At 35.9% G+C, this 27186-nt stretch overlaps 1 protein-coding gene across 9 annotated transcripts in view; it reads right to left on the bottom strand.

Moving 5' to 3' along the window:
- The window catches only part of VRK1 (VRK serine/threonine kinase 1), an 84335-nt gene that overhangs the window by 5451 nt on the left and 51698 nt on the right, over window positions 1–27186 (bottom strand). For 6 of the 9 annotated variants that reach the window (XM_058567664.1, XM_058567665.1, XM_058567661.1 and 3 more), the window contains 7 exons: window positions 25342–25450; window positions 25133–25225; window positions 22975–23107; window positions 22087–22207; window positions 21733–21791; window positions 17004–17182; window positions 2108–2198 (listed from right to left, as the gene is read on the bottom strand). In XM_058567664.1, coding sequence (XP_058423647.1) covers window positions 2108–2198; window positions 17004–17182; window positions 21733–21791; window positions 22087–22207; window positions 22975–23107; window positions 25133–25225; window positions 25342–25450 — 785 coding nt within the window. Of the gene's footprint in view, window positions 1–813; window positions 886–2107; window positions 2199–17003; window positions 17183–21732; window positions 21792–22086; window positions 22208–22974; window positions 23108–25132; window positions 25226–25341; window positions 25451–27186 lie in introns of all 9 variants that reach the window. The other 3 variants (XM_058567663.1, XM_058567669.1, XM_058567670.1) reach the window with 2 other exon arrangements.

The following is a 27186-nucleotide window of genomic DNA, read 5'->3' as shown; positions in this document are numbered from 1 at the left end:
TGAAACACATTTATGACACAAAATCTTAAAGCTCTAAAACACAGAATTCACTGAATTATATTATATATTTCTTTAAAAAAAAAAATCAAACGTAACAATGCACCTTCTCCTTCAAGTTACTTTCAACTGATGAATACAAATACATACATTTTCATGAACTCTTGTTTTTGGGGTTTTTTTCTTTTTTATGCTAGAAGCGATAACATTTTACCATATCAGGTTATCATGTAATATTTCTCTCATTTTTGAACATTTAGATAGTAAAGTACCTTAACTAGACTTATACTTTAGGGGAAAAATGAATTACAATGGGAAAATAAACAGCATTTAAATAAAGCAATTCAGAGTCTATATAACTAAGGGAGAGACTGATTATTCTTTTATTTTTTTAATATAAAAAAATCTGAATTGTTCTCCTTAAATTAGCAATGGAGACTACTCTCTTGTTTTGCCATTAAAAAATATAAATTAATATATTTTTTCACAGTATAAGGACCTCAAATTAAAATTTTAGGTACAAAAAACATTTTTCATAATTATAGTCAAATTTAAAATTATTTATGTATCAAAACAAATACCTCTGATGCTCATTAGGCAAAGTTCATGTAACAAATGACCTCCCAGCAGTAAGAGAGGTGTGAGTCGTTGCCACAGACAGCTGTGAATTTGCTTTGGTCTAAATGGGGATCAACCTTACTGTAACAACGTAAGACCTTTCCTAAACTAAAATTGCCAGTTTCAAAGTTTAAGAGATCTTTTTTTCCAAGTAAGAATATTACTCTATAAACGCTCCTTAATTCTGCTCCCACTCACTGTCATAGCTGCTGCTGCTAGCCTCTGGCTGAGACACGCTTCCATGTACTGCTCCTCGGGACTCCTCACTTCCTAATAACAAAGTGAACAAGACAGGGGAGGAGGGAAAAAAAGAAATACAGTAGGGAATGGAAGATGGCAGCCGAAAAGAGAGAGGGACTACTCCAAACCCTGCAGCCTCCAGAATGAAGCTATAGACTCCCCTGCAAATGTCCCAAGTATTCTCTTGGGTAAATTCACATAAACCTAGGGATGTTCTATCCATAATAGATAACGAAGAAAATGTTAATAAAATCAGGGCAAAGATGATTCTCTTTGAAAGAGGAATTTTCACTTTCCACAAATATGCACCGGTGCCACTGTCAAATATATCATTGGCCTAACTCAACAGGGCACTTATGCTTTAATGAAATTTTTACCAAAAATAAGCCTTTTCTATTAGAAATCAAGAAACATTTCAGGACCGACAAAATAATAAACAAAAGGCAGGCAGAGAAGAGATGTCATCTATAAAAACAAAATGGTACTATAGCCAGCACTGCATGTTTCTTCCTTGAGTCAAGGAAATCATCTCTTAAGAAACCTGGAACACATTCTTCCCTTTTTTGAGGCACCCATAGGTGTGCCTACACATCACAGACTGGCCCTTTCTTAACCAGACCGAAGTCCAACCTCATTCTGCCCTTTGCACATGTTGCCTTTGCTAATGCCATTTCTGGAACTACTCCATACTGGAAGTGCCTTCAGCACCAGTTTATGAGCCAAGAAGTGACTGTATACCTTGCTTTTTGCTCCAAGGGCTTTGAAAAGTGATGATTCGAGGCTTTAATTCCTTGCATCCCAACTAACTGAGAGACAAGAAGAGCTAGCAGACTTTGTGGGGAACAATCAGGCAGCTGCGGTAAGCCATGTACTATCCCCCCAGAGCGCATACATGCGCACATGGACCAGTGTGCGGAAACAGAAAGATACTGGCCTGAGAATTAAGAGTTCTGCTCTCTACACCTAACCCTCTCACAATGGCTGTGTCATTTAAATGCTCAGTGTCTCGGGCTCCATATCTGCAAAATGAGAGTAGCTCCCAACTTCCTGATTACCGTGAACAGCAAATAACACAACGTGTGTACAAGAGACATTATGATACACACCACACAAATATAAGGTCTTTGCACACGATATTTTATTATAAAATCAAAATATTATGACCCAAATAGTTAACTCCTTATCTAGTGGAAGGAGATGAAATTTGTGTTTATATATGGAACAAGTTAATAAGCAAGACTATTCAACTTACGAGTTTGTGTGGCCTCCTTTGTCTGTGTATTTGAGCATTCCATATCTTCAACACTAAGTTCTGCGCTTTCCTCAATTTCTTTCTTTCGCTTCTTACATTCAAAAATTAAAAAAAAAAAAAAAAGAGAGAGAGATGTGGTCTGATGGTCAAATAAGCAAATATACAGACTTACCATATATTAGTATATATGTGAATCTATACAGGTGTGGGTGTGTCAAAACATACAGAAAGACGATACACAGCTTCAGGGTAGTGGTGATTTAAGGGAAGGGATGAGGGACGGAAGAAAATGGGATTAAGAGAACCTCCAACTTTACAGTTGGTCTGGATGGTGGCTATATTTGTTATACCCACCTCTAACTTTTTATCTTCACATAGTTCATCACTGAAAGCCATGTTTTAACTATCAGGACTGGTTATACAGAAACTCTCTTTTAAAGCAAAGCGTTTTACAAATTTGATATCACCATTCACGCAGGACAATGATACTTACTCTCCCATTTTACAATGTGTATGGGGGGGAGAGGGGGTAAATCTACTCGATAAATGGGAAAATACACACCTTGTCCCATACATTGTATCAGTGGTTATACTTTACAAATTGGTAGTAAAATTCTATTCATGAATCAATAATGGCAAACTTCTAATAAATTTTCTTTTGGTATATTTTTCATTAGAAGTTTAAGAGGGCCAGGGCTGGCCCGGCGGTGTAGCGGTTAAGTGCATGCACTCCGCTTCAGCGGCCCAGGGTTCACGGGTTCGGATCCTGGGCGCACACCGATGCACCGCTTGTCAAGCCATGCTGTGGCGGCGTCCCATATAAAGTAGAGAAAGATGGGCACGGATGTTAGCCCAGGGCTAATCTTCCTCAAAAGAAAAAGAAAAAAAAGTTTAAGAGGGTCATAAACCTTACTGTAAAGGAAGGGTCTTAAAATTACATAGCTCTCCTAAAATCTCAAAAACTAGCTGGATTTTCCGCCATTCTCTCAGTTCTTTCCTATTTTCTATTTATTTTTCTAGTTGAGTGTTACTTAGGAGTTAATGCCAATATTCTGTCACCATCCATTCTTCCCAAATTGTCGTTCAATTTCTTTTTATTACTTTCTATCATTACAACATTTCCTAACTAGTTCAGTCCTGTGCAAAATTTTTAAAGTACTTAACATCTCTATATGTAGGTATAACTATAGAAGGACATTAGTAATAAATTTAAAACATTTTATTTTTCATATAACTTTACCCCATGTAGTCTCAAACTTAAATGTGTTAAAATCCAAATTATAACTCAAAGCTTCTCTAGGTTGCCTGAAATAAGTCTGTACCATTTAGGAAATCATCTGATACTTTCCAAATTTCACAACGCAACAGAATGTTCTTGCTTATATTTTCTAACAATTAGCCTTAAGTTAAACTTCATCTAGAATTTTCCCTGCTTCAGGCCATTCTGTGTATAGCTATGAAAGAGCATAATACCTGCTGACAGCACACTGTTCTCTGTCCTAATGGCAACCATGGGTTCTGTTCCAAAGAGAACTACATGGGAAAGCTCAACTCTATTCAAACCACAGTATCTTAAAACCTCCAAATGGTCAGAACCGTTATTATCTATGTATTACAATTAATCCCGTTTCAAAGTATTCTTAAGGTGGCTGTAGAAAGATTAGAACTCAGAGATACCCAGCATGTTCCCAAAGAAAATGCTTCACATACACAAAAATAACAACTTGACTAAACCTGAAGAAACTTTAAAAGGCATTCATTTAGCAGATTTGTATATGCAGGTATTGTTTCTCAAAAATAGCTGTAAGAGTATCTGTAACTTCATATAACTGATGAGAGAAGGGGAGAGTGCCTTACATCTTTCTTTTCCAAAGTGTTGCTTCATGATTACCATCTAAACCCTGCTGGGCTGAACAGATTGGTTCGATAATTACATACAATAACTGCAGTGGGCAGGTAACCCTCAGCTGGCACAGGGCAGCTCCCCTGTGAGAACTTCCATATGCAAACTGCACTGATGGAGTGCATTAGGTACATCTTTCCTGCCGGTGCACAGGCCTGATTAACGCCAGCCAGGACTCCAAGGTTAGCATGTCAGCAGATTTGTGATGCATTAGGCAGGAATAAACACAGACACTTTTGTTCATTCAGACCAAAATTAAGGAGGAATATTTCAGTACTATATTGCTTTCCATACAGGAAAGAATGCATTTTCCAGTTTTAGGAGGGCAGATTTTTAAATGCTCATTATAAAGGGAGCTATCCAATACATTCTACCCAAGAACCTAGTGCATTCATCTTGTTTTCAAGCTTATTTAATAAAAAGGAGCTTTCTTAATCTCCATGCAGGTAAATTACACAGGAATGAAAATCAGACGGTATTCAACCAACAAAAGAAACACCTGTGTTTTAAGCAGTATGCATTAGGTAAAGCACTGAATTTCATTAATCCACACTTCAGCTGAGTATCTCCTGCCCAACTTTTCTGACAACGTATGTAGTCTGGATAGAAAGGGCCAATGATGTACAGACGAAGACCAATTAAAAAAAAAACCTGCAAGTTTAATAGTATCTAAGTATGTTATTCACTTTATAGAGCAATGAGTAACATTCCAAACAATTTGCTGCCAGCTTCTTTCTCCTGATTATCTCCAAATGCTTCATATGTTGTTATTTGTCAACATCTTAGGCTTCAGATAGTGCATATTTTGGTTCTCTTTGAACAGAAAACGGCTTTGCAAAGTGACTATGCTAATCTCTGATTCCGTCATATTCCATACCAGGTCTCACAGGTTCCTTTATTTGCAATTATAAATGAAACCAAAATATTGTACGACACACAAGAATAACATAAAATAAACAGGATAGAGTTTTCGTTTAGTTCAACACGGCTAAAATATCTTTAAAAAATTAGGTTTATTTCAAAGGGCATTAGCGTATATATTATAAATTGTAATTTTGAAGTGTTCAGATATGCTAGGCTAAAATTTAGTTAATTAGCAGCTTCTCACTTCCAATTTAGAAACAGGAAGACAAATCAGCTAGATGCACTTGGACCGAAAATTTACTAATAGTCTAAACACTGATTGGAGACTTAAAACTGTTTTAAAGGAAAAGGAGAATAAAAATCTTCAGGGGCAAAAAACGAAGACCAATTTTTCGCTTCCCAAGCCAAACATCAAAAGATCACTTCTAGATGCTTTCAAGAGCCTCTTAAAAGAGCCAATCAGATTCATGGCTATATCAAAGGAGATGGGTATTCAGGGACTGTTGTTGGTTTTTTCCTCTTTTTACAAAAGTCATAAATGTTTATTATCAAAACTTAGAATATATAGCCTACAATTTTTAAATGTTTGGTACCGTATATGATTCAAAGCACTGACTGCACTAATCAGTTAGTCTTATTTTATTTATTTAAGGCCACTTGAAATCATCATGCAAATGTATACAGTTTACAAATTATTATTACCTTCCTTAATGGTAACCAAAAATAGAATATTTGTTACTCAATAGTAACTGAAAAAAAAAAAGATAAAACATATCTTCCACGAAGGTAAAGCAAACATGTGTTACACCACAATATTTACAAAATCAGTGGATTTAGTTAAAATTCACTATATAGACAGGAAAAACTGAGGCTGGGGACAGAAGAAAGCTAAGGGACTCTGCTCAGTGTTTCTCAGCTGGTGACGGTGCAAGACTAGAACTCAGAGCTCTTTGTCCTTATCAATTTCCTTCCACAGAACTATGCTGCCTCCCTATGTGACTTGTTGGTAGGGAGCAGCAGTTCCCAGCTGTTGTGCCTCTGTTTTAACACACCCATCCCTTCCTAAGGAGTTATAGTACACATATATATGTACTTGGCGTAGCTTATTCCACACTCTTCTCCATTTCTCTCCTACTTCTCTCCTTCGTTCTGCTCCCTGAGGGCAAGCAATATGGTTTTCCTCATTTCCTCATTTTTCCTCACATGTCAAACCCTCACTGAGTTTAGCATGGTATTTTACACATAAATATCTATGGATCTGCACCTGCTGAGCAATTATTCAACTACTATTGTAATAACAGAGAGATAACTTCATATTTTACCCAAGCCCCTCAAAAACTGTGCAGTATTTAAATGGACATGAAGTAACTACACATAAGTTTTGAGGAAAAGGTCAGACATAATTGGAAGGAGAAGAAATGAAAAGATGGGAAGTGGGTTAGGAAATGAATAAGTAACTTAAAAAGAGTGGCAGATGAATTTGAAGAATAATCTAAAAATACTCTGCTAGAATGCATTAAAGTGATTATTTTAAATGACTTTCAGTGATAAAGCCTACAGTAATAAGAATAATGAATATTGCAATTTCCTTCCACAATAACACTGCCCTCCATCTTCGCAGAGGTGAAGAGCACCACACTAAGCAGCTACTGTGTGCCTGGCATGGTTACATGCTTCATTCTCAAGTTGAGAACCAGACACTACAAAACAGATTAAAGCAAAAGAGTAATTTTAGCTTTTATAAAAACAGTAAACACACAACAAACACACACAAGTTAAATTTCTAAAACTGTTTGTATTTATGTAAGCCCTATAAGAAATCACTTTAGAGTTGTGTAAATTTAAGTGTCCAGTGTAATCCCACATACATGGAATTTCATTCCATGAAGTATCAATCCATACGTAAACGTAACACATGCATGACCTCATGGTCAAACTTGGATTTTATTTGTTGTTGTTGCTGTTTAATTGTTTGTTTAAATTTCTATTTCTCTCCTATCAACACTGTTAGTTACCTACTCTGGAATCAGGAAGAGAAGTGCAACTTAAGTAATTTTCTAATTATTAACAGTTCCGGGGGAAAGGGTTTAGCAAAAGATGATGTTTAAACACACGACTAACAAAAATTTGAAATATCTGTTTTCTTCACCAGTTCAAGCTAGCCCACTCTGATACCATGAAGAATGAAGAATTTACTGTAATTATCTAAAAATGGTACACCAAAAATTACTGCTAATTCATGAGTTTGCCAAAATACACTGATGCATTTGTAGACTCTGTCAGAATAAAGAAATAAATGAAAAAAACTTCATCTAGTTGGCAATCAGAATTGATTGCCTGCTCCTAGGCAATATGTTTTTTAATAAAAGCATTGCTTTAACAAAGTAAGCATAATCTGTCTACTTGCTTATTTGACGCGTACGTGTGTCTCTTCTGAAGTTGGGCCTACTGAAGAACTAGCTGCTTTAGAGCCCTACTGTCACTCAGCCTTCCAGAAAAAACACTCAGTTAATGAGCTGAAAAACAACTTAACCTTGATCACATGATCTACAGGAGTACTACATGCATGAGAACTTACTCTCATCAAATTTTCATATAATACTGGCAATCACAGCCTGGAAAGATCTCCCAACAGAACTTCTGAAAACAGTAAATCCAACTTTCAACTTATTGGCAACAATGGCCTTTCATGATTCTAACATCACTCATATCACAAGGACCACGAAACTTCCAACATGATCAACCTTGTAGTCACTTAAAAACTGAAAGATGTTTGCAGAATTCAATAAACCAAGGTCTAGAAGACTAATATGTCCCTGTATTCTCCTCTACGTTGGAATTAGTATGATACCTCTTCATTCATATTTGCCATGACCTACAGCATTAACATAAAACTTGAGCAAAGTTAAGATGTTTCAAGGGCAGTTTATGGGGAGAGGCAAATGGTAGCTAGTTATGCTTTAATTGTCTTTAATATTTTATGCCTAAAATCACTAGGAGACTTTTAAGTGCCTTGAGCTCCTATGTGAAAAAAAGCTATATAAATGCATAATAATAACAATGAATGGTTACATAGCCCTAGACAAGTCACCTAACCTCTTTTAAATTTTAGTTTCACCATTTGTAAGCAGATGTATCTCACATCACTACTGTAAAGTACACATAAAATAATTTAAAAGTACTAACAGAATATAGAGTAGTACACAAAAGCTCAATGATAACCTAAAGTTTAAAGAGTCGATATCCTAGTACCAGTACCAAGCACCATCAAGACCCCAGGGGAATTCTCAAAATAAGAATTAAAAGCACAAGACTCTGAAGCTAAAATACTGCAAACTAAAGAGGCCAATATCTATAAAGATAAATATTTCAATTAAAACCAAACCCTGTGTTATGTACCGGTAGGGAATTAAATGATCTCAAGCCATACATGAATAAGTTTCTTACAAAGTAAATCAAGCTACATTAGAGTTCCTATTAGAAAGAGACTGCCTGACCTCTCCCCAATAAGTCTATGTCCACAAAATACCTAACTCCTCAATGCACAGGTAGAAAATGGTAGACACAGAATTCTTTGGCACCCAGAAGTCCTCTGCTTTATGTTAATTACGTTTTATCCTTTAGTATCAGTCAACAGCTTCAGGGAAAAAAGTTAACTTCAAACTCATTAATGTGATTTATACGTTTTTAATATAAGTAAGTTATGGAGATGAATTTTGGAGTCTTTATTTCACAGTAATTACTATCTTGCCTTTTGTTGCAAAATCAACTTTTACCAATTCCAAATCATTTACTATTCAAAACAATCTAACACACACACTCACCAAGTGAAACGTTAAGACAGTCTTCATTCACATCTGCCTAATACACTTTATTTCATAAACTGATTTTTTAAGGATGTAAGATCTTAGTTCAAAGGAAGGTGTTAACAGAGTCAAATTAAAACATTCTGTGTGTTATTTTCTTGTCATCAAGAATCCAGAAAGACCTGAGAAAACTTAGTAGGTGAAAATAAAGGCATTAACGATATTGCAGTTAACATTTATTGATCCCTTGTTATGTGTCTAGCATAGTTCTAAGCACTTTATATACCTCATTTAATCCTCACAACAATCTTATGAGCAAGATAGACAACATTATTTCCGTAGAAAGAAAGTTTTAAAAAAATTCATCCCTTATTAAAAAGAAATTCACACAAATGTTTACATAATTCCTAAAAACTGTCATGATATCAAAGAAAAATGGAATCTTGGTCTAATACTGTCCTTTCGATCTAAGTTTTGAACATATCTTATAAGGATATTCTTTTGTTACACCAACTAATAAATTCCCCTGGGCACCATTCAAGGCACATATATGATACCAATTTCCTTCCATATCTCTTACAGCCAAGGTCAAAGTATGGCACGTGTGAATCACTGCTCACATATAAAAACTTGTCATGTGGCTGGTAAGTGCTATTATTGAAAGTCTTTTAGACTTTAATGCCCTATATCCGCTTTGTCTATTTGCAGAAGGGCTGTTTTCTACAGATAAGCTAGAATTCAGAGATACTCAAATTTTAGTTTGCAGTGGTTCTCAACTATGTCTGCACAATGCAATCACCTAGGAAACTTGTAAAAAATCCTGAGGCCCGAGTCCACCCTCAGAGCTTTTGATTTAATTGGTCTGGGGTGCAAGGATACCAGCCCTGCCTTTCTGGCATCTGCATTAGAATCACCTGAGGCATTTGTGGCACAGTGCCCTCCCAGACTAGACAAAAGAAGCGGAGAAGCAGGGAGTCCTAACACCCAGAAAACAAGCTATCTGGCCAAAGGTCTCACCCTCTGAAATCACAGGAAGCAGACATCTGTAATGAAAACTACATTAAACCAACAGGCATTCCAATTTTGGTTGAGGAAACTCACTATTAAAATTAGTCAATCAACAAAACATACAAATAGATAATAAAGATTGCCAAAATCTAAGAAAAATCACAGAACCAAAAAAAGATACTGTACTCAAACACAACTATCTCTGTGCCAAAAAAGTTAATAGAAAAAATTATCATAATTACTACTCTCAAAGAGACTTAAGAGGCTATAACATCAAAAGAAGAATAAGCTGACATACAAAGAAAATAATCACTTCCCTTAAAATATGACTGAAAAACAGAAAAGATGAAACTAGTAACCTAGAAGAAGCTCTCAGATCCACCCAGTGCAGTGTTAAGAACAGAGGAAAAATCTTTGGTACCAGAGTTAAGAGATGTGAAGAAAAGAAGCTGGATTCTGAAGTTCCAGATTCATGCAGTAGGAGTTCCCGAGGGAGAGAACAGAGACGGATGGAAAGGAAATACTCACATACATTAAGAGGATAAATTTTTCGAGAGTCAAAGATGGCCATTAAGTCTTTAGATGAAAAGAGTCCACGTCAAGTACAGAGAAGGATGAATGAGGTTTAAAAAAACACCAAAAAAACAAAAAAAAAACCCACACACATCTACACTTGTGGTGAAATGCAGAACACCAAGGATAAAGAAAAAAGCAAGAAGCTTCAAGAGTGGAAAACATATAAATCTAACAAGAAACAAAAATCAACAAAATTGGATGCTAGAAGACAACAGAGCAATGTCTTCAAATTAAGAACTCTCTACATAGCTAAATTATTCTCAAACTAGAGCAAAATATAGACATCTTTGGACTTTCCAAGATTCAAAAAGTTTACCATTCATGAACCCTCTTTAAAAAAATTATTTGAGCATACTTTGAAAAATGAATCCAAGAAAAAGGACACGGATACAAGAAAAAAGTAGTAACAAAAAAATCAGTTAGACTCATGATTAACTCTAAAGAGCTAATGAGACACAGCATACAAAAACAAAACCCTGGAACTAAAATCTCAGGAAACTGTAATGTGGAACAAGGTCTGTGAGGAGCTGGGAGAGTGGAAGTGAAACATGCGGGTCACTCTCGTGGGGGAAAGACACAGATTCTAGTGAACTCTAAATGTTCACACACACAAAGTTAAAATGTGCTAAGGAAAAAGAGTCGGACATTTTGAAGGCAAGATTTCACAACCTCCTCCCACTCAAAATCTGAAGAAATGAACCCAAATTAGCAATTAAGAAATATTTCAGCAGCAAACAGTGGCAGAGCCTCACACGCTAACCTCTGGGAAGTGGTAGCCAAGAAGGGAGCCAGACATTTCCAGGAAGCAACACGTGGCTCCTTACACACCACTGAACCATACAGGCGAAAAGAACGGGAGTAAACACCATTCTGAAATTTTTCACCAATAATCTCCCATTTACAAGATGTAAGTAGGAACCTTGGAAAAAAAAGACTTGAAAAGAGGAGACCCTCCCTACTCTCACAGTAACTCACCAAAGCAGGACCTGTGATTCTGTTTCTTCTCTGAATGGGAAGAAGCCTGGAGAAAGAGGGTACAACAACCAAAATCATTCAGGACTAATTATCTTCAACAATAAACAAGGATTTACCAGAATAGATGACAAAGGAGAAAACAAGAAAAACATAAAGAGCTAAAGCCATGGAGAAGAGATCCCCAACAAGTCTCTCTCTCACTGTGATTAACTAAGAACGTATTAACAAATCAACAGATTTCACCAAATTTTTGACTCTTCTGGCTAGAAGACAATGCAAGCAACTACTGGGGAAAGACAGATAATTTGGCTTATAGCACCAGCTGAGCCATAGCTCACCAAATCCTCCCCAAATATGTACCAGTAGGCAAAGAAAATCAATTAGCAACACCAAGCCCTCAAATCCAAACTATGAGGAAAAGAAAAACAGTTTTATAAGATGGGAAAGCCAAGGATTCACAAATACAATAATCCAGTAAGTCCAGATGAAGCTATCCCTATTCAGTATTAATAAGATCAAGAGAAAAAGCATGCCAACAAAGTTAGAATACTCAGGGACAAAAAGAGAAAATGAAAGAAATGATCATAGCGTTCAAAAGATAGCTGAAGACCCCACTCTGAAAGAAAACATAGTCCTCTGAAAAAGAAGAAAATTTTATAAAATGCATTGAAGGCTTAAAAAAACTGAGGAAATGAGAAATAATTAAAAAAGAAAACAAAAGATAACAAGGAAATTGCATAGCTCATAAACAGAACAATCATCATTACAGAACTTAGAAATATATTAGAAACATCAAAAAAACAGCAGACACAACTGACAACTGAGTGACATGAAGGAAAGGTTTAGGATAATCACAGATGATATAAAAGAAATAGACTAAGAATTAAGCAGTTAGAAGAAAACAGACATGGAAGATGCGCATGGTCTCTACATAAATAGAGACAACTAAAAACATGACTAAGATAAATAAAAGAATAAATAAATATAGGGGTATACCATAATCATGGAACAATAAAGAATATTGTAAAAATGTCAGTTCTTCACAAAATGATAGAGAGTCAATGCAGTCTCAATCAAAATCCCAGAAGCATTTTTGAAGAAATTAATAAACTGATTCTAAAATTTAAATGTAAAGTCAAAGGGCCAAGAATACCCAAGACAATCTTAAAGAAGAACAACAAACTGGAGGACTTATACTATCAGATATCATTATGAAGCCAATAGTATGAACAGTGTGCATTGACACAAAGATAGATAAGCAGGCTAATGGTACAGAACAGAGTATCCAGAAACACACCCAAACACATATTTTTACTGAAAGCCCACTACATACTATGGGGACATTATGGTCTTTTCAATAAATAGTTCAGATCAACTAGATATCCACATGGGGTAAATAAACATTGACTCATACCATGCACAGAATCAATTTCTGTTAAATTGTAGAACTAAATGCGAAAGGTAAGATAAAGTTTCTTGGTAATAACAGAATATCTTCATGATCTTGAGGTAGACAGAATTTTTCTAAAATAGAATACAAAAAGCACTAACCATAAATAAAACGACTGATAAATTTAGACTTCATTAAAATGAGTAACTTCTGTTCATCAAAAGATACCATATTAGGAGAGTAAAAAGATAAACCACCGATTAGAAGAAAATATGTGCACATACATATATTGTATATATACAAAGTACTGAACTCTGGCAAATCAAAAAAAAGCAGGAAACCCCAATATTTTTTAATGGACAAAAGACTTGAAATGCACCTCACCAAAAAAAAGGATAATCAAGGCTGATGAGCATACAAAAAGATGTTCAAAAATCAGTATTTTCAAGATTAAATTAAAACCATAAAGAAATACCAGTGTACATCCACCAAAATAGATAAAGTTAAATAAAATGCAATAGCTAGTGTCAGCGAGCAACTGGAACTCTCATAAGCTGCTGGTGGGAGTGTAAAGTGGGATTGCTGCTTTGGGAAACTGCTTGCCAGTATCTACTAAAGGTGAACATACATAAACCCTATGCCACAGTAACTCCACTATATACCCAACCTGAAATACATATATGTTTCCCAAAATAAATTGTAAAAACACTCAACAGCATTACTGCAATTGCCAAAAACTGGAAACAATTCAAACATCCATCAGTAGTACAAGGGATAAATGAGTTACGATACAGTCATATAATGGAGTACTATACAGGAATGAAAAAAAATTTTTGTTACATGCAACAGAAATTCAGACATACAAATGAATGAAAAACAGACACAAAAGAGTACATACTGTATGGCGCTATTACTATAATTTTTTTAAATGGCAAAACTAATTTATGGTGTTCGAAGTCAAAATATTGGTCATGACTGGGGGAGGGAAATGAGTGAGGTTTCTGGGATTCTGGTAATGATCCACATCTTGATCTGGGTGATGTTTAAATGCATATGTTCACTTTGTAAAGTTCAAATTCCACACTTATGTGCATACTTTTCTGTATATATGTCATAACTTCACTTAAAAATTTAGAGAGAAAAAATACTTGACAAAATCCAGCCAAATAAGACGAGATTCAAAATAATGAACTCAATAATGGGGCACTGAAGGAAAAGATTTGTTAGTAAACATTAAATCCTCTTAAATATAGAACTATGGCTACACTACCATTATAAAACAGAAAGAAATGTATCAACTTCAACAATCTAAATTCATATATTCAAAATATGGTTTCTCTCTATTACTCTATCATGCTGAAAAAGCTAGATAGATTTTCACCCAATTTAGAGGGTATATTTTGGGTAATCTGACTTAAACTATAGGCTGCCTGGTATAAATTACACACTGCATGAGGCACAATCACCTCAAGGAGACAGGAAGCAGACCACCAGAGCAGCCGTAGGCCTCTGATTGCAATGGAAAGCCTTTGCTCTTGTTCAACTCTTTGTACCACACTCCAGGCTAAGTGCTAGCAGGGATTTATTTAACAACGGTTAACAATTTGTCAGAGAAACTCTAGAAAAGCCAACTAGCATAATACAACTTAAAAAACCAAAAAACTTGGAGGTGGAAAGAAGGGTATGTGCACATCATTCATAGGGAACAACAATATATACTATCTGAAAAATAAAAAATAAAATACAAACTGCAGGGCCACAGTCTAAACCTACTCCAAGAACCTCCAGGGACAAGACCCAAGAGAGTCTAATGAACAGCTGTTTTTGTTGGCTTGGGCAAGCAACTTAATCAAAACCCTACAAGAAAATAGCTAGTGGAGGTATTACTGTCCTTCTAACTTAGTGAGTTCCTTCCAGAAAATTGAGCTGTTCTTAACCAGATGGGACAGGCAGGGATTCTTTAAGGACGGAACTACATGTTATCGATCTCTGTGGCTCCAGGGACCTGGCCTAGACCAGGCACATAAATTAGACCTTATACATAATTGTTGAATGTTGATTTAAAAGTACACACTGAACCCAATAACCGTTGGAACCACACTGCCAGATTCTAATGCAAGTGTTTCGCTCTCATCGACAATGAACATCTTTGGCTGTGTACTTTTCAAGGGCAGATTGATAATCAGACTCTTTCTTCTTCAGCTTTATGTCACCCCAAGATTCTGTGCTTTAAATAAAACTCTTAGGCTACTGAGGCTGAAAACACTTCCAAGTGGATAAATTCATATTTCACTCTAGTTTCCAAATATATCATACCATAATTAAGCATGGCTGTAAAAAAATGGACAGAAAAACCTTGCTTCTTTCCATTGTTGATTAATGCTTATAGGTTTTACCATAACAGATATCTCTTAGGAACATAAAGAGAAATAGATATTGAATTGTTTAACCAACCCCTTTCCAAAAGAGACTTGAGTCTGATAAATACAAAGAATATATATATTTTTTTAACTTATTTTTTTCCTAAACTTACTGTGGTAATAATTTCATGATATATGTAAGTCAAATCATTATGCTGTACACCTTAAACCTATACAGTCAATTATATCTCAATAAAACTGGAAAAAGTAAAAATAAAAAAATAAGGCATTAGCAAAGATTTTTATAAGTGTAAATGCTGTCAGACAAGGTCATCTATTGAGCTGGAGGAAGCGATATATAATGAAAAGAGAGACAAAAAACTTCAGCTCAAATGCTTGACTTTTGTATAACTCATGTAATGATCTCTAAGGTGCTTTGCAGTTATAAAAACGGATTTGTAAGACACAAATGGGTTCCAAAACAAAAACTACAGTTAAACATGGATTCTCTGAATAATAAATCTGAAAAAAAATTTAAAAATTATGACAAAGGAAAAAGGAGGGAGCAAATATGCTAATTTTAAGGATTAATACAGTTTCTATGATTAAGCATCATATTTAGCTCTGAGCTTCCTGGTAACCAGAGCAAAAAAAGACTTGATTTACACCCCTTGCTAAAAAAGAAATGGAATACTAATTTCTCAGACGACAACGCTTTTCCTTAAAGGGAGCCCCCAACTTTTCAGGCAGTTGAACTCTGCTTTTATCTGTTTTAGATATGGGGTATTTACAATTTATTTGAAGAAAATGTTTTTGGGCTTAAAAAAGAAAAAAAAATCTTTAAAAAAAAACTGTCTGATTCAACTCTTTCACTTTACAAACAAAAAGACAAAAAGTCAACAAAATTAATAATTAATCTACAGTTACACGGCTATCAAGCAGCTTCATGATCTTACCTAATCTTAACTTTTATAATTTCCTTTTATACGAAGAATAACCCTGTGTCAGCCATGAGGACCAAAACAAAGCAGTAAACTAATGAAGGAAATCTCCTAATAGTTCAATTTGGTATTCATTTTTTCCCCCTAACTGAAGCTGTATACATGTAGGGGATGATCCAACAGGAAATTTCCATTTGTGAACTACCCAAGGACACAAGAGAATGATAAGGTCACAGATGTTAGCTCTGCAGCAGAATGACCTATTCAGCTGTAAAGTCAGCCAACCTGCAGAAACCAAATTCTCTTCAGCACAAAGGTCCAAACAGTGCCTTGCAAAGGAAGGGGAACGGCAGTGCACAAGTTCTCACTGTAACAGAGAGCTTTACTTCTCAATCAGCAAAATTTTAGGTTAATCAAATACCTATAAAGTTAATCAAATACCTATAAAATCTAAATATTAAAGTGATACCAGGAGTTATGTACATGCCTGCACAATATTTCTACCATAAAGTTCACAATTTCGTAACATCTCTCCAAAAAATTAATCCTCTTATATACAGATACATAGCTTTACATAATGACATTTCTGTAAAGAGCAAAATAATGTTCAAATGGTAAACACACCACACCAACAAACAAGGAAACTTTCAAATGGTAATTTCTCAAATACCAATGGTTCAAATGGTCAACACTTTGACCCCACCAACAAAGAAGGAAAAACTGAGATTCGAGATCAACCTTAGGGGGCAACTTGGGAGAAAAGAACACAAACTATGAATTTAGTGTCCCATCAAAATCCCTCTGCCAGACCTTAGCATCCCAAGTTAGAATCTTTTCAGGAATTTAATAATTGCTACTGTACATAAGAAATATATAAATGTTCATTTTTCTAAAACCCTCTACATGTTTTTCTGTATCATAGTTTGCCTTTATATAATAATGATAAATATTTAATTGCCAAGCAATCTGTTATTATTTTCCTTACTGAGCTACTGATTTACTGCTCTAAAATTAGAATTTGTTGCAATTATAATCACAGGAAGTCCAAACGATAATTCAATAACAAAATTCACCTTTGTTATAGCTTTGGTTTTCAAACCTCCATTCTCCACAACACTGAAGTCCAGTTTGCCATCATCCTTACTTCCTATAGCTTTGAGTCCTTGCAAAAGAATATCTCGTAAATTTTGATAAAGAGGTTTTTCGGCATAGTCCAGTAATTTCACTGTTTCCATGTATTTAGCAATTTCATCTAAAAGAATAACACAATTATTTTGTAATTTTTAAATCATAAATACAACATATTTATTTCTTCTAATAAAATAATTTCTGGTTATAGTAAAATTAGAATGCAAATGTATATCTTGTTAAAATATGGTTCTTTTCCCCAATCACTTCTTCAATGGAAAGTATGCTTTTTCACCCAGGAACTGTCACATAAATCGAATAAAAAATGTATTTTGAGATACAATGTAAAAAAACATTTTTGTAATTGTGAGAGACAATAAGATAGGAGACATACTTAAAATTCAAACATGCAAAAAAATAACTGCTATAGTTTCAAAGCTATAAAAAAGTATTAAAAGATCTAAAATAAAGATTATGAAGTAAAATGTGCTTAAGTGCAATGTATACCATGGCCAATATTTTTTTTCCATGGAAGCCACTGGTTGTACAGAAGATAGCTGCATTCTTTGTATAAATGAGAAATAAAACATCCCAAAAACAGGTTGAAGAAAGAAGGCCTGGTTTTCCCATAAAAGAGAAAAATCGGGTTCTGAATGATAAAAGGTTTACTGTACACTGAGGCAAAACCATATTCATAAAAAGAAATCTTACGTCAAGATCAACACTTCTCCACATTAAAAACCCATCTTCAGGCTAATGACTCACACATGTACATCCCCAGCCTAGCTCCTTCCCCTGACCTCCAGACTTATATATCTACTGCCTCATATATTGGTTCTTGGATATGTGGGAGATCAAAATTTGGCCACCCCAAAATATGTCTCTTTACCTTGATTATTTTCTCTGATGGACATTTGACCTCCCCCAAGCTAAAGAATTTAACACAGAAGACTTGTTCCAGGAAGGAGCCACTATCATACGATGGCTATAACATAATGTAAAACAGATGTTACAATAGGAAAGGCACCAACAAGCCCATCTTATCAAAAATTCTGTCTCTCCCAGGCCACAATCTCTAGGTGGCCCTGCAAAGAGTTGCCAGACATTTACATTTATAAGGGAAATGTCCATTTGTAAAGGTATCTCCCTCTCTGTATTGAAGAGTGGGGGATGGCCTTATCTGTGGAAACTCTTATCAGTATGGAAGGAGAGGACTTAAATCTGCATACCCTTGATTACTGTAATTTCTGTTCCCCTTCTGTCTCCCTCTCCACCCTCAACATCCTCCTTTGTCTTTAGCTGAAGATGGTATTTAAGATGAGGATCTCTGCCATTTTGTCGAGAAACTCAGTTTCCCTGGTTTCTCCAATGTATACATGTTATTAAACTTGGTATTATTTTCTCCTGCTAACCTGTCTTTTAATTATTTGGCCAGCCATAAGAACCTTGAGGGAAAGGGCGGAGGGGGATTCTCCCTCTTCCCCGACAGATACATAACTGTCATCTCACATCCAAATCTAAACTTCTGACCGACCACTAAAACCTGCTCCACCTGTCGGTTTCCCGGTCTCGGTTACTGAGAATTCCATCCTTCCAGCTCCTCAAACCTGGAATCTTCTCTTGGCCTACACCCCATATCCAATAAATCAAGAGATCCCGTCAGTGCCACACACACACATATATATACACATTCATTCATTCCAATATTTATTCAGCTCCTACTATGTGCCAGGCACAATTCTAGATACTTGGGATACATGAGGGAAAAAAGGCAAAAAATCCCTCCCTTCAACTTTCTTAATCTGATAAAGGAGATCAAAGAAAACTCGAAGCAAACATCAAGTATGGTAAAATATTGAAAACTTTCCCTCTGAGAGAGGAAAATGGCAGGGATGTCCACTTTCACCACTTCTCTTCAGTACAACAGTCATGTAAGCTTTCTGCCTACAGTGAGGCAAGAAAAGAACAGAAGGCATAAAGAGTGGGATGGAAGACGTAAGACAGTTTATTCACAAACATGACAGTGTACATAGAAAATCCTGAGGAATCTATAAAAAACTACTAGAATAGGTAAATTTAACAGGTCACAGGATGCAAGGTAAATATATAAAAATCTATTCTATTTCTTTATGCTAGCAACAAGCAATTAGAAAACAAAATTTAAAAAAATATATATCAGGCCAGCCCCGTGGCTTAGCAGTTAAGTGCGCGCGCTCCCTACTGGCGGCCCTGCTTCGGATACCGGGTGCGCACCGACGCACCGCTTCTCCGGCCATGGTGAGGCCGCGTCCCACATACAGCAACTAGAAGGATGTGCAACTATGACATACAACTATCTACTAGGGCTTTGGGGGAAAAAAGGAGGAGGACTGGCAACAGATGTTAGCTCAGGGCCGGTCTTCCTCAGCAAAAAAAAGGAGGATTAGCACGGATGTTAGCTCAGGGCTGATCTTCCTCACAAATATATCACTTACAAGATCATCAAAAAACATCAAATACAGTGAAAGATGGGCAAGATTTTTTGCAGAGAAAACTATTAAACATAGTTGAGAGAAATTAAGTGAGACCAAATTAAATGGAGGATATACCATATTAGTGGATTGGAAGACTCAACAGTATAAAGATGTCAATGCTCCCCACTTAGTCTATAGGGTCAATGCAACCCCATTCAAAGTTCCAGCAAACTGGGGAAGGAGGGAGGGGTTGTGGAATTGACAAGGTGATTCTAAAATTTACATAGATATGCAAAATGCCAAGAATAGCAAAACAGCAAGGTCAAGTTTAAAGAATAACAGTGCTGGAGGACTTGAACTACCAGATATCAAGACTTAAGATGAAGCTACAGTAATTAAGACCCAAGAACAGACAAAAAGAACAATGAAAGAAAAGAGTCCAGACACAGATCCACAGATTCACACCTGATTTAAGACAAAGGTGGCACCATAGGAAAGAACGGTCTTGACAAGAAAGGCTGCTGGGTCAACTGGATAGAACTATGGGGGTGGGGCAGAAATATGGCCCCTCCTCATATAACACACAATAATCAACTGCAGGTCGACTATACATCTATCTGTGTAATTGGCAGTCTGTAATTGCCAAAGACTGGAAACAATCCAACAGCAGAATAGATAAATAATAGTATATAAACACAATGGAATACTATACAGAAATGAGAATAAACAAACTACTATTAAACATGCAACAATGGGGCTCTGAGGATCTAAAGTACAGCATGGTGACTACAGTTAATAATACGGTATTGCACACAAAGTTGCTGAGAGTACATCTTAAGCATTCTCATCATAAAAAAAAGTTAACTATGTTAACTATGTGAGGTGATGGATGTGTTAATTATCTTGATCTTAGTAATCATTTTACAACGCATACGTATATCAAATCATCACGCTGTACACTTAAATATATACAATTATATTTGTCAATTATCCCTCAATAAAGTTAAAAAATAAATAAAAACATCAAAAAAAAAAAAACCCATGCAACAACGGGAATGAATTTCATAAACACAATACTGAGCGAAAGAAAAAGGACTCTAACAAACGAGAACGTTAATTTCATGAGCGCAGGGATTTTTATCTGTTTTGTTGGCTCTGATTCCATTTCTACATAGTTCAAAAACAAACCTTTGGTGTTGGAAGTTAGGCTAGTGATCCATCAGCCCAGAGGGAGAGGCCCGTGATGGGCACGAGGCACGAGGGGGATTCTGAGAAGCTCATAAGGTTCCATTTCTTGACGTGGTTGGTAGGTTGCAATTTTAAACAGCATAAGGTCTGAGCACAGGCTTGAAAAGACTTAAGTATATCCAAACTGACCACTTCTCACTACCCACACTGCTAATTCCTTTGCTTGGATTCTTGCAGTAGCCTCCTAACCTGCTCCTGCTTATACTCTGTCTTGCTTCCTTAGCAGTCTATCCTCAAAACAGAAGCTGGGGAGATCTCCCTTAAAGACAGACAGTTCATGTCACTCTTCTACTCCAAGCCTTACACTCTTGCTCAAAGTAAAAGCCAAAGCCTTTTTGATGGCCTTTTTAGGACACATTCCTCAAATATGCTGGGCACTTACATTCCTTCTGCCCACAACACTCTTCCCCAGACTTCCTCCTAAGTGGCTCCCTAGCTCCTTCCTACAACTGCTCAAACGTCGCCTCCTCAGTAAGGCCACCCTGGCCACCCTAGTGAAAATTCCAGTCCTCCTCCCCACCCCAGCCCCGCCCCCTAATTCTAGTCCAATTTCCTCTTTTTTCCACAGTACTAGCCATGTAATATACTGTAAAATTCACTTGTTTACTCTCTCTCTCTCCCAACTAGAGCATTAGTTTCATGAGGACAGGGATTTTCATTTGTTTTGCTCACTGGTGTATCCCTAGTGTCTAGAATGGCCCCGGGCACACAAACCTCAATAAAAAAATAGTTGAATGAATGAATGAAATTTGGTTCCTTTCCTGAAAGGACTGAATAATAATTGAATGAAGCTCAAGTATCCATGTAGCCCACCTGTGGAAAGGAAAGTGCTTTTGATGAGAGCAGGCGCCACTACAACGATTGCACTTAAAAATACCTAGGCGCTTACATTAAGGGATATTCCACGGACATCATTAACTTTTTTTCTCCCAGAAACCAAATTTCTATGAACATTTAACAAGTCTTTTCCTACCTGGCTTGTTTTTCTCAGGAAAACATTTGTCCATCAAACCTGCAATATTTTCTCTATATCTGTTAAAAATTAAAGAATGAGTCATTGTTTGAAACTTCATGCCATGGAAAGTTATTAATATTTAATAACAGGAAATAGCACATTAAGCAGCACTGTGCTACATCCTAAATATGCTTACAGACATTCTTCTAAAATAAACTGAACAAAAGACCAAAGAATACTGTTTAATGAGTACTTTCTTATTTCTACATTAGTATCAGATAAAACTATAGTTCCCGTCAAGAAATTCTGACTAAAAAACATTTGCCTCATCGTGATTTTGCCCCAAATAATTTATTCCAAGTTTTCCTTTACCTAATTTTGGAATCTCTAACATAGTTAGGATCTTTCAAATTATCCTCCCAAGGAAGATGCCCACTGAGCCACTGGATCATGCAGTAACCAAGTATTTCCAAGTCACCACGTCTCGACGGGGCTATGGATGCAAAAGAAGCAGATTACGCATAGTGAAATCATTTTTTAAGTATATATAAAGCAAAAAGGTAACACAGTTGACTTTACAGTCTTGTTTTTCATCATAAAATTTTGACTGCATTTAATAAAAGCACTGAATATTGGGCAGTATATAAAGGAAATAATTTACCTCCAATTAATCATTTAGTTTAAAACCCAAACTGTCAAACTCTCAAGTTTCAAACTGAGACCATCAGTCTAGGAAATAAATTATAAAACAATGACGCATTTAACATTGCCCTTGGAAAACTTAAAGATATTAAACACGCTAAAAGCTATTAAGAGGCCCAGAGAACGGGGGGTTTTAGCTCGTCCGCAGTGCTGGGCATAGAAAAAAGAAACGATTGCTCAGGAAATCAATGACAAAATAAAAGTTTACCTGTTACAAAGTTGTAGCTGCATAAGAAACTTACACACTTTTTGGGGGTAAAAAGCCCCAACATTCTGATTAAGCTAAATAAAACTAAAAAGAAATCCTCATTGCAGCTGACTGAACTACCTTCACAGCTAAGACCTCGGTAATCTTTGAAAGTTGGGAGGAAGATAGTGAGAGAACCCAGGTGGCCCTGTTACAGAACTGTAGGAGTCTAACCTCTCCTTCTTTCTCCAGCCCCTTCAATTCTTTTTTATCTACTTATTTATTTATGCAGAATTAAGAATCGTGTAGGAATTCGGGTAAAAACATTAGCAGTGTATTTCTTATTTCTTATTCAAGTGCTGCTGACGTACCCACACCGTTGTGCGCATCGATGCTGGTGAATTCAATAGTGCCATCGTGACATCTTTTGGGGTCTTCTTTGTACTCTTTGTGAACTCCTTCTGGGCAATACCGATAAGCAAGGCCATAATCTACCAAGTACACCTATAAATGTCCAAGCACCAAGACACATTAAAGCCCAAACGATTGCACATACACTCCTTTAAAGCCCAGAAACAAAATACAGTCATTCTAGGGTGGGTTCATCTACAAGCCCATAACATACTACCCAAACAAGTTAGATCCAATATGCAAACAACAGGAAATACTTAATTCTCAAAGACTTTATTTAAAGAAAAATATTAAATGACCATGTAGCTACAGTCCAGGTTCACCTGACTTTATATATTTCTAGACAAGTACGTGTTATAATTAATCTCGTCTCCAACTTGAGCAAGGATTATAAACTTTATACTTTTTCTCACAGTCTAAACCAAAATTAAGCACACAGTAAACCATCAATACTTGTTGCACAACAACCGCCACACACCGAGTATAAGACTGCTAACTTAGTTAACACGTGATACATTAGTTGTCTTCTATTCCTCTGCTTCTTCACTTATAAAATCATCAAAAACGAAATTCACTTTAAAAAAATATTTCAAAGATGATAATAATGATCTGAAGAACTTTTAGATAAGGCTCTTAGCTATATTTAAATATTTTATATCGAAGTCAAATCTTCATAATTAAAACTAAATTTTAATACTATATACAGACACATCTGTGGGCATATACATGTGGGGCTGATCAGCATACACAGCTATTAAATTTGGCTTTTTCTATTCGATAGCCACATATTACACCTCTAATTCTGAGTAACTGTCTTGTAAATGTATGCATTTGGTCACAAGAGAGAACTGAAGCAAAAATACAGGGATGGATCTAGCACATACATCTAGTAACAGAAAAATAATCTCACCCAAAGCATACGCCCGAAGGATAACACAGCTGCAAAAATATTTCCATATAAATAAAAGGCAGCATGTTTTAGTCAACTGTAAACTGAAATAAATTGCATTTTTACTTATTATATTGTACAAGTCCAGTCTACTTCAACTAATGGAATCCTTATCGTTCAGGTTCTTAGCTATGTTTTGTTTGTTGTCTGCTTGTTTTTAACCTAAAAACATCTAAAATGAGATGTCTGGAAATTCTGTGACTGCCTTTAAGATTTCTCGATTAGCATGCTATAGCATAGCATCTTTCTTCTGTCCTACGTATACAGATACCTTACAGCCACCACAACGGAATGGGGAAGGGGAAGCAAACATATGAGATGACAGAAAAAGAAAAGGGAGCCAAAGAAAAAAGGAAAAACTACCCAAGAGGAAGTTAAAGACAGGCTTGAGAAAAAGAAGAATGAAGTACGGACTATCGACAGAAACACACTTAAAATGTTTAAATATTCCTCTCCTACACAAGAGCCAGTAAGAAGAGAGAATACACATGGAACGGATTAAGTACCGTGGCCCAATTATGAGTGTCAACTAAACCTTACTTTTACCAAAATCATGGAAACAGCTTCAAGAAAATTGTATAAATCCCTTTACTCCAACTAAACTGACCCAAATAAAGGTGTAACATTAGCTTTTCTCTGTTCCTTAAAAAGTAAAAATTACCGAATGCATGTAATAAACAAAACAAACGCACATTTGGATTCCAAACACTAAGGGTATACAAATTTAGATAGCTAAGATATTTCTGTAAACCAATTGATTTGAATGATCAACATGTTAAAGACCAAATTTTCCAAGTAACAGAACACTTATATTTGACGGATTTCTTGAACAAAGGAAATTAAAAAAATGACACAGCAGACAGGCAAACATAATTCATTGGTGCACTATATAATTTTAAGCTTCCACCCCCAAATAGCTATTTGAAATTCATTTTGTATCACGAGCACGTCTTCTGAATATTATTTAGGGAAAAATAGCCAACTTGATAAAGTGCCAACAAATCACATCAAAAATGTAGAATGTTAACTAGATAAAAGTGTCAAGAAGAAATACTATTACCATATCTACTTCAAAAAGTAAAACTTCTATGGGTTCAAAAGTTCAAAGCAACCATATTTGTTTTCAAACAACAGGTTTTAAATAGTAGAAATTAAAACTATAAAGCTACCTGGTCAGGATTCTTGTGGCTCAGAAGAAGATTTGAGGCCTTGATATCTCCGTGTACATACTCATGTTCGTGAATATATTCCAGAATATCCAGCTGTGAAAGCATCATATAGAATAAATTAATGTAGTACCTAACACCAACCAGCAGAGGACCAAGCTTCAACACAATTAGCCTTTACTGGATTAAAAACAAGAATGTAGCTCACATACAATTCTTAAGCTTAGCTGCAAGACAGTTTTCCGAGAAAATCTTTTGGCATTTGCTTCATATATTTTCTGAAGGTCACTCCCAAAGCGATCCATTATCATAAACCTGTAACTAAAGACAAACAAGACAAGTCAATGAACCAAATATAACTCAGGAAAACCTACTTCACAACGAGTACTAAAGAAATTTTTTCAAAGCAGTGTGAACAAAAGAAAAGGAAAGAAAAACATTTGAAACAATTTCTTCCAACTAAAATCTCAAGAGTTGAGAGTCTTTTCCTGTTGTGCCTTTTACCTGGAGGGCCTCCTCCCTGTCTTGGTTAACAGAACGTCCACAGGGGGAACCCAACAGATTCATTCACAGTCAAGATAAAACAACCTGAGTAAGGCTGATATCACAGACTTTTCATAAAGTTAATTTATGTTTCTGGATATTAGCTTTCTGCCTGTGACTGCTTTTCTCAATTTTTAAGGCACATTTTAGCAGTATTAACATTCTATTAAAATCAAGAGTGTCAAGAGATGCTGTTAATAGCTAAATTTAATAAAATTGCTTAAATGGTGTAAAAGGCTTGTATATTAAATACTCAACAGACAAGATTTGGGGGCAGAACAAATATCCTGGAAAAATGTGCACATTTTTGGTTTTGCCACAAAACAACTATGTCACCTTGGCCAAGTCACATTACTTCTTTGGGCCCCAACTTCCACAGGCATCAAATGAGAGAGTGGGGCTTCGTGCTTTCTAAGCTCTTTTCTAGCACTCAAATTCTAAGATTCAATAACCACTCATATTTCAGTGTGTACTGAAAAGCATCACCTAGCTGCAGTAACATGGTTCATCTTTTGCTCAAACGACCACTTTTATCTTTATAAAGTTTTCCAGATTCTGACTTGTCTGGTTAAATCACTCAAAACCAAGACTATACTCAAAGATAGTTTATCTTCCAATGAGGATAAGATTAATAATCACCATAATAACAAGAGCCACCATTTATTGAAGCCTCGGCATGAGATGCCACTACTCCAGCACTTTAGATGAATTAGTGCATTGACCTCACACCACCCTTACGAGGTAGGAGCTCCTATCACCCCATTCTATGGCAGAAGAAAACTGACGATTTGCAATTTGTCCTCTAGGAAACAGTGGCCATGCTTTTGACCACTGTGTTAAACATATGGAAATAAACAAACATCTGCAGGGACACAAAAGTCCCACTTATATGTTGTAGGCTTCTAAGATAAAATGCAGTATGACAAGTTCAATAGGAAAGGAAGAGCTAACATTAAAAGACAAATGCCAGATGAAAAATTCAGGATTCTATACATTTTTGAACTGGAAGACAATTACAGATCATCGTGTCTAAACATCTTTTAATAAATAAAATAATTAATGTCTACAGAGGTAAAGTGATTTGTCCAAAGTCATACATTTAGTCAGTGGCAAAACATATTTATTCAGGTAAGATTTTCCAATACCCTGACCTCTAAGATAATAAAGAGGGAACAATTTTTACTTCCTGATTTCCTTTGTACAACAGGTTTTGAAAGGTTGAGGGATGAGATCAAGGACATGTGTACATGTTTGTTTTTACAAATAAGTGATATATGTAATTATTATAAAGTAATATATGGATAACAAAAATACAACCTCTCCTCACAGTCTGAAAGAGGGCTTAAACACAACTGCTTAATTCAACATGAGATCTATTAACACATCACATTACGCAGATCTTTGTTTTCATTCATAGATCATTCCACCACTTCTCTAAACAATCCCTTAATCGCCTCACCATTTCTAAATTATACACATCAACTGAAGCATGATTCTGTACACTACACAGAAAT

This window comes from Diceros bicornis, chromosome 24 (assembly GCF_020826845.1).
Source record: "Diceros bicornis minor isolate mBicDic1 chromosome 24, mDicBic1.mat.cur, whole genome shotgun sequence".
NCBI lineage: Eukaryota > Metazoa > Chordata > Mammalia > Perissodactyla > Rhinocerotidae > Diceros > Diceros bicornis.
This window is presented reverse-complemented; position numbering and strand designations above follow the sequence as displayed.